The sequence below is a fragment of the Juglans regia genome, chromosome 10, assembly GCF_001411555.2.
Source record: "Juglans regia cultivar Chandler chromosome 10, Walnut 2.0, whole genome shotgun sequence".
NCBI classification, from domain to species: domain Eukaryota; kingdom Viridiplantae; phylum Streptophyta; class Magnoliopsida; order Fagales; family Juglandaceae; genus Juglans; species Juglans regia.
The window spans coordinates 28,361,108-28,370,047 of record NC_049910.1 but is presented as its reverse complement, the minus strand read 5'-3'; the positions used below and the strand labels follow the sequence as shown (position 1 = coordinate 28,370,047).

General features: G+C 34.9%; 1 protein-coding gene across 3 annotated transcripts; it reads left to right on the top strand.

Annotated features, from left to right (window-relative positions):
- Positions 1 to 6,374: 6,374 nt before the first annotated feature.
- LOC108984470 (UPF0481 protein At3g47200-like) lies at positions 6,375 to 8,492 on the top strand. 3 transcript variants are annotated; one of them, XM_018956446.2, is made up of 3 exons: positions 6,375 to 6,513; positions 7,114 to 8,008; positions 8,153 to 8,492. In XM_018956446.2, exons 2-3 carry the CDS (start codon positions 7,147 to 7,149, stop codon positions 8,470 to 8,472), a joined length of 1,182 nt encoding a protein of 393 aa, XP_018811991.1. In that variant the 5' UTR covers positions 6,375 to 6,513; positions 7,114 to 7,146; the 3' UTR covers positions 8,473 to 8,492. The 3 variants fall into 3 exon arrangements, with proteins under 3 accessions (XP_018811991.1, XP_018811989.1, XP_018811990.1); XM_018956444.2 differs by having other exon boundaries at positions 7,114 to 8,492; XM_018956445.2 differs by having other exon boundaries at positions 6,375 to 6,542; positions 7,114 to 8,492.
- Positions 8,493 to 8,940: the final 448 nt, after the last annotated feature.

Below are 8,940 nucleotides of genomic sequence, written 5' to 3'. Positions count from 1 at the left end.
AAAGAAAAAGAGATGATATTGTATATCATTAAAAAAAAAATGATGTTGTATATCATTGAAAAGAAAAAGTGATGATGTTGCAAATATTATAAATTAAAAAAAAAAAAAAGGGAAACAAGTATCTTGAGATTGATACTGATAATCAAACAGAAGCATCCAAGTTCTAGCAGCAATAGGTTTGACTTTCTGCATCTTGGAAGAATTTACCAAACACTTATGGTTTCTTGTACAGCCCAACCCCACTCACACTTTTCGGTTGGAATTTCTTGATTGAGCAAGGACAGTATTAACACCCGAGTCTTTATTACTTGTGGTACTTTTTTTTTATTACCTGCGTGTTATATGAGGATATGATGTTTTTCTACATTTGATATGTACTTTTGATTTGAAAATTGCCTTCATTAATGGTTGGATCAGACTGAAGTTTTTTTTAGCAGGAAGTGAAAATTTTGGGTTTCTGCTCGAGCGAAACTTAAACTCTGCTTGAGTGAATACAATTTTAAAATGCCCCGCGTTCTTTTCTTTTCCCCAACCCTTTTCTCTTCTCTGCGCCGTTTCTTCTTCCTCTTCATGCGATGCTTCGCTCTTTTCTCTCAGTGTACATTTTACTTGATTTCTCTCCAGAAATCCCTTCCTAATTACGGTAAGCTTCTCTCATTTGTGTTTATTTCTCTAATTTCAGCATTAGGGTTTGTTTTAATTTCTCATTTCGGATTCTTGCATTTGGGGATTTTGTTCTTGGATTTCAAAATGATGAGAATGTTTTGGGCTGGTTGTTGATTGTTAATTGGGTGTAGAGAATGTTTCTCTCACCATTGTATTTAGGAGGTTCATGGAACTCCCAAGGGGTTTTTCACTTGGTTTTTGCTTGGATGCACTCCAAGTGCTCGGTGAAATGCCATAATGATGTTTGGTTTCTCATTTTCATCATGCATTGGCATTGTATTGTTCCCTTGTTCATTTCAAGTCTATCCTAGAGTTGGAAGGGTGTTTGCCATGAAATTGATTTGTGTTTAAAGATGGTTTGTGTTTAGGAGGGCCATGGGACTTTCATTGGGTTTAAAATCAACATTGCCATTGTGTTTGTTGGGTAATGAAATGGGTTGTTAAAATGTGTTGTTGGGCATGTTGATTGTGCATTTTGAAATGGTTTGATTTTTTTTACAAACCTAATTTTGGCAAAGTATACATCGGTTTTTACGTTAGGCATATGCATTGGTTCATACATTGAGCATTTTGCATTTTGGACATGCATACATCGGGTCTTAAATACCTTTAGCCTTGTCTAATGGTCATTGATTCTATCCACAACAAAAGTCATGTCTCGACGGGTTCGTCCTCTCCAAAATCCTCCTGCCCCCGCTCAAGCACATATCCACAGTCCTCGGGCAAGAGAGCTTTACACTCAAAACTTCTCTCACCGTTCGCTTATTGTTGAGCGTGCAGTCTCCCTTGGTGAGCTTTCTGAGACTTTTATTCCTCGCATTTTTTAGTCTCGTCAGTGGCAGGTGTTGACCACTGGTCATCCCACTCCTTCTGAGGAGATGGTTTGGGAGTTTTACTCTAATATTTATGTCATTTCTGATGATGGCTCTTTTGATGTTATTCTCCGAAATATCGTCTTTCGGGTGACTCCGGGGATGTTAACTAACTTGCTAAATGCCCTACGTGTGTCAAATCTTGTGTATCCATATACACGGACTTCTCCTTCCAGTCCGGCTGTCATTGCTCAATGTCTTTATGGTATGCCTTCTAGTTGGGATGGTAAGTCACCACTTCTCACTGTGAGATTTCCACCTGAATATTTCATTCTAAGTAGGATTGTCCTTACAAATTTATATCCTACTGGTCATCAGGGTGATGTGGGTCTTGACCGTGCCACTTTTCTGTATGCACTGATCAATGATGTCTCCATGGATCTGGGGAGTCATCTCTGCCGAGTTTTGCTTGAGGCTTTTAATTCTCCTAAAACACGGACTAGTTTGCCTTTTGCCTTTTGCCTATCTTATCACTCGATTAGCCATCTCCCAGTCAATTGCATTTCTTCCTCATGAGTCTATATTCTCTCTTAAGGCTCCTATTGGTCGTCGGACCATGCAGCTTAGCTGTGCTCACATTACACCTCACCCTTTGAATGTTGAGCATCCTCCCGCACCCTCTTCTCAGCCTTCAAGCTCTCAGCCATCCAGCTCACAACCTCATAGCTCGGCACCATCCACATCGGCACCAACTTCGACTGAGCCCAGCCTTCAACAGGTCCTTGAGTACCTTGATAGCCTTGAAGCTCGGTTTGATAGCCTTGATAGTTGATACTAAAGTTGAGAGCCCGCAGCAGCTTGTGACTCAACGCTTCAACGATATAGAAGAGCGCCTCGATGAAGATAATGATGGTGGCAGTTAGAGTGATGTCGATACTTGAGACCCTTGGCATGTCGTGACAAAAAGGGGGAGTGGTATATATTTAGGGAGAGTGGCATAGATGTAGGGGGAGTAGCAAGAATGCTGTAGGGGCATCTTTTATTAGTAACACATTGTTTTTGTGGGGGAGCAGCTTTTGTTTTTGAATCACATGCTGCTCGTGCTATTTTTGTTTGTCTTATTTGAACTCAATGTCTGACTAATTTCTTAATAAAAAATATTTTATGAAAACTGTGCTACAGACATTTTTTCTATCTATATGAGATTATTTCTTGCATATGTCTGTTGGTACTTTTAACCGTTTGCTAAGTGTTTACATAAATATCTCAACGTGTTCAAGATTATACCTGAATCATGGGAATCCTAATTGGGGTGTGTTAGGATTAGGTCATTTGTATAGGTTAGAGGTTTTGTCATAGAAATGCCAAAGGGGGAGATTGTTGAGGGAAAATTTAATTGATTGACATATTCTGGTGAAAACCTATGTAAATTTAAGTTGTAACAAGGGTTGAAGTGGTGTAACAAGAAAAAGATTGAAGTGTGCTTAACACAGCTCTTCTGGCGCTCGACTAACGCTCGAGCAGAACCTTCCAGAGAGGTTCGCTTGACTTGCGCTCGACTCAGCTCTCGAGCGAATCCATCCAGAGAGGTTCGCTCGATGTCCGCTCAATTCAGAGCTTGAGTGGAACCCATATAGAGAGGTTCGCTCGAAGTGCGCTCGACTCAGCGCTCGAGCGGAACCCATACAGAGAGGTTCGTTCGATGTGCACTCGACTCAGCGCTCGAGTGGAACCCATACAGAGAGGTTCGCTCAAAGTGCGCCCGACGTGGCACTCGAGCAGAACTGTTCTAAAGAGGTTCGCTCGACTTGTGCTCGACATCTCGCTCGAGCCAATGTTCAAGACAACGTATGCTCGACTTGCGCTCGACACATCGCTCGAGCCAATGTTCAAGACATCTTAAAATTCAGGGTTTTGAGCGCCGTAATTTGTAAGTACTATAAATAGAACAACTTATTTCTATTCTTGGTGGTGGAAAAACAGCATAAACCCTAGATCCTTCAAGAGCCAAAGAGAGAAACCTTTCCTCACCTTGTGAATCTCTCTTGGACAAACACATATGCACCACACTACACTCAAGATCAAATCTTATTCAAAGTCCATTGAAGTGGACGTGTTGACTGTCCGGAAGGTTTCCGGAGCTGCTATTGATGCAGAGATCGAGAGATTCTCATGGAAAGCTATAGAAGGTCAGAGTTCCGACACTACATGTGTGTAGAGATCAAGTGGGCCACTCGTCATATTGCAAGCCAAGTTTAAGAACTATAAAGGTTTTGTGAGTGTCTCTAAATTGGTTGTAATAAACTTTTTCTATAGTGGATTTTAGGTAGTGCTTTTCACCCAGAGTCGTTTTAGAATTTGAAGAAGTTTTTCAAATGAGTTTCCACTTCGTGACCAAAATCATTGTGTTGATTGTTTGTGTTAATTGATTAACTGTTTGTTTGTCTCTATTTTTTAAAATACCATCAAAATTGAATAACACCTATTCACCCCCCCTCTAGGTGTAATGATTGGTAAAACCACTGTTTTTTCAAAGAATTATCTTTTAATAAATTTATATTTTTTAATTTTTAAAAATATTTAAAGAAATTTAGAAAATTTAAGAAAAAACCCAAGGAGAAAAAATTATACAGGCAGTAGTCCCTCTCTGAGCTCTAGCATAGTCCATAAATCCATATGAAAAATATTTTAGGTATAAAGTACTACAAGAAAATTACTTATTTGTGACCAATTAATTTCAGCGAATTAACTGCTTATACAAAAGTAATATTATAAATTAATATAGTTTGATATGATTCGTCATATTGTAAAAATATTTTTATTATAAAATAGATCTAACAGATGATATGAAATCACGTTAAATTATAAAATTATTTTATATAATTTTTTTGTGAACGTAATAATACTTTTTGGCAGCTAGTTAGGGCTTTGAATATTTTAGGAATTTCATTGCTTTCGCTGTAATTACATTGACACGTTCATCTTTACAATAAAACAATAAAGACTTACGTGTTCGTCTAAAACAATAAAGATGATCATTAAATATATTAAAAGAAAGACGCATCTATACTGGCAAAGAATTATTTATGTGATGATAAATACCTGACAATACATAAAGCATTTTTTAGTAATTATTTTATTTTTTTAGTATGAAAGATTCCATCCACCATTTCATGATTCCATCAACCAAATTTCTCCTCTGCACATGACAGAGGAGAGAAAAGTTTGCCTCGTTCATTGTGTAATATAAAAGCATAAAGAAAAACAGACATTTTGAGATGCAAAGGAAAGTTGATGGATCACACCACTACGACACTATGTAATTATATCTAATTTTACGTATAATTATAAAATACGTAATGTAATTATTTTAAAAAAAATATGATCTATTTTTAAAAAATAATTTTTTTTATATAAACATTATATTTTATTTATTTTTTTAAAAATAATTACATAACGGTTATATAATTCACGATTACAAATATTTTTTTCTCTTTAAAATAAACTTGTATTTCCTTTTACATTTGTTGTTAAGTACTAATAATTAAATTCCATTAATATTTTTATTATTAATTGATAACTTATGTGCTTTTGTGGGTGTGTGAGAGATGCTTTCTATAGAAAGAAAGCATCATTCTTTTTATAGGGAGGAACAAAGTATTTTTTAATAAATTTATTTTTTTAAAATTTGAACAAGTATTTACAGAAATTTAAAAAATTTAAGGAAAAAAACAAAAGAAAAAAAATTCTATAGTCGGGAGTCCCTCTCTAAGCTCTAGCATCATTGATAAAGATATGAAAAATATTTTAATTATAAAAGAATTATATAAAAATAATTGTGAATTTATATGTTTTGTCATATTATAAAATTATTTTAATTATATAATAAATTTAAAAATTAAATAAAAATAGATCAATTTATAAAAATATTTTATATAATTTTTTTTTATGGATATAGCAGTATATATCTTTTGTTCATGACGGGCAACCACCATATATTTTCTAAATAGAATTAATATTAAATTTTTGGAAAACATAATATTTCAGCTAGCTAACTAGGGCTTGAATATTTTAGGAATTTCATTGCTTTCACTGTAATTACATTGACACGTTCATCTTTACCATCAAACCAATAAAGACGCGTTCGTCTAAAACAATAAAGATGCGCATTAAATATATGAAAAGAAACTCGAAGAAGAACATCTTTCCAGCATTTTTTTTTTTTAAATTGATGTAGTAATTAAAAAATATTATTTTAAGTGCTGACTGTGCGTTGCAACTACCGATTGACGGTAGAAGAATTTATAAAGATGCGCATTAAATATATGAAAAGAAAGACGCGTCTGTGCTCTGCACATGACACAGGAGAGAAAAGTTTTTCACGGCCGACCACGTTCACTGTGTAATTAATCTTTTCGAATATAAAAGCATAAAGAAAAACTGACATTTTGAGACGGAAAGGAATAAAGTTGATGATCACACCACTACAACACTCTGTAATCAACTATATATATTATATCTGCATTCGCATGTCATGTGAAGAAAAGCACTGTTTACCTTTTAATGACGGCAAACAGATAGAAGTCAAAAGTGGGTGAATTTTTTTATTAAAAGTGTATTTAGAATAGAAGTTGTTCATATAAATTTATTAATAATCACTAAAAAAACAACTAAATTTGTTTTTTTTTTTCTCTCCTAAAATTCTAGTGATTGAATTCACTTTAGATCATGGGATCACCATCTTTGTATTTTATATTCTTTGCAAAAGTTTTAAGATAAACTTGTATTTCTTTTAACATTTGTTGTTAAGTACTAATTAATAATTAAATTATACTTGTATTTTTATTATTAATTGAAAGTTTATGTGCGTTTGCGTGTGCGTGAGATATGGTTTCTATAGAAAGAAAGCATCAGTCTTGTTATCAGGGAGGAACAAAGCAGATCTGATTTGCAATTACGAGGCGGTATCGATCAACACCATTTCCTTTCACGTCAGCAGCACGGAAGCTTTCACAGTTCTTCATACGACCCGCAGGTCCAATCATCTCTTCCTCTCATATTTCTGTACGTTGTTTCTACCATCAATCTGATTTATGATCAGTTTCTTCGTCTTCCTTGCACGCAGTCAATTAACATAACATATATACCAATATATATTCATAGTCGTTGCACTTCCCACTGTTAGAAGCGAATGGCGCAAGACTTTTGGCCTAGATTATTCGTTTTCTTTCTTTTACTATGTACTTATTCAACGTTTTCAAGATTATAACATATGAGTTTTGCTACAAATATGATACTGTTCACATCACACAGTCTACATTATTTTTCATAAAGTGTGGAATGTGAGATAATAAATAATGAATGATAAGACTAATTTTTCATAACAGATACATCGTTATAATGTACCTAATCACTAGAGATATATACATAACCCTGTCTCCTCACATTAGTTCTTAAATTATGTGATAAGTTTTAACACTCAATTACATTTAGAAAATAATTAATTACTAAGATGAAGTAAATACAAACGAAGATTTGCATGCATGCATGCAGTATAATATTGGGAACTATATATATTCCAACCGATATTTCTAGCTAAATGCTAGCCAATGACATTATTTGTGTTTTTCATCAGGGGTTTAATTTTTTAAGGGAAGTTTGTAGATATATGGGGCAATCATATGGTACATATTTTCAACGAAATGATCAAAATGCTTCAGCAGATCAAGAGGAACATTTGGTAATTAGAATAACACAACTGTTAGAAAATTCGAGGCATCACTACTTACCAGGAGAATGTTGTATCTACAAGGTTCCATATCACTTGCACAAATTGAATGAAGAAGCGTACACTCCACAAGTTATTTCCATAGGCCCCTTTCATCATGGCAAAAAAAAATTCCAAATCTTGGAAAAGTATAAAGTGAGATATCTCGACGATTTTATGAGACGAGCCGAAACAAACCTGGAGAATTTAGTAAGAATTGTAAAAGGCTCGGAAGCAGCAATTCATCAATGTTATGCAGAAACCATTGAACTTGACAGCGATGAGTTTGTGACAATGATACTCCTTGATGCGGCCTTCATTATTGAGTATTTCTTGAGAGACATGTTCCCAATGCAATGGACAGATGAGGATAGAACAGTTATAAAGCCCTGGATAACTGCTAGGATGCAGCTGGACTTCCTGTTACTTGAAAATCAACTTCCTTTCTTTATTCTTAATGATTTATATCAGCTTGTTTTGGTTACTCATAGTTTGTACCGTCCCTTCACTGAGGTTGCCTCTCGCTACTTTGGCTTTCTAAACACTCAAAATAAGTCTTCTGATTCCTATGAGTTCAATGGAATAATTCATTTTGTTGATTTGATCAGAATTTTTTATCTACCTCCACCTGGAACTCTATCAGAAAGACGATCTGACAGTAAGGTTGAGAAAATATATTGTGCAACGCAGCTGGCTGAGGCAGGATTGACATTTAAGAAGAGTGAAAGCCAGTGCTACCTTGACTTAAAATATCATGAAGGCGGTGTGTTGAAAATCCCGTGCTTTACCATTGACAATACCACACAGATATTTGCTCGAAACCTCATGGCTTTGGAGCAATGTCACTATCCAACACAAGCATATGTTACTGATTATTTTCTCTTGTTGGATTTCCTTATTGATACAGGCAAAGATGTGGCTTTACTTGCTGAAAAGAACATCCTTGTTAATGGGATGGGTGACGACAATGCAACTTTTATCAATAATTTAGGCACAAATGTCCAATATTCATCCATGAATCCTGAGTATTGCCGTCTTTGTAGAGATATAGTTGAATTCCATGATAGCAATTGGAATCGTTGGAAGGCTATCTTGAAACGTGATCATTTTAGCACTCCTTGGAGAGTAGTTGCCACCATTGCTGCTATTCTCTTGTTGGCGTTCACTTTAACGCAAGCTGTATGCTCTATTATCTCAGTGTTACCATCAAAGAGGAGGAATCTGTAATTCTGATAATAGTAAATGATAGCAAGCATTCGATCGGATAACTTTTATTCTTCTTCAGTTTATTTTGATAAATTTTGTCTAAAAGAAATTATTTTGTTTATGAATTTAGGGGTATGCAGGATTGTGGGCTACAACTTGACAAGTTGAAATTAGTTCTTCTGCGTACAGGTTTGGACTGTTGCGAATTAAAGCATTGGGACACATCGATGAGCGCTCATGTGGTAAGCGCACACCTCATCAACATACAAAAATAAATATATATATAAAAACCCCCTAAAAGACATGATAGAGGTTTAATTTGGATAAGTATCAAGAATGTGAAATTGAAAGATTTCGATTAACTAAAGAGGTTCCGTACAAGGCTATATATAGTACAATTTACTACAAGTAAATAGATTTTTCTCCACGTTTGAATTTCACCGCAATAAGTGTTAAAATCGCCGAATTTGAGTATTCCTAGCAATTAAA

What these genes read in the sequence shown, in the direction of transcription:
- LOC108984470 (XM_018956444.2), top strand. Translation starts at nt 7,147, where the DNA reads ATGGGGCAATCATATGGTACATATTTTCAACGAAATGATCAAAATGCT.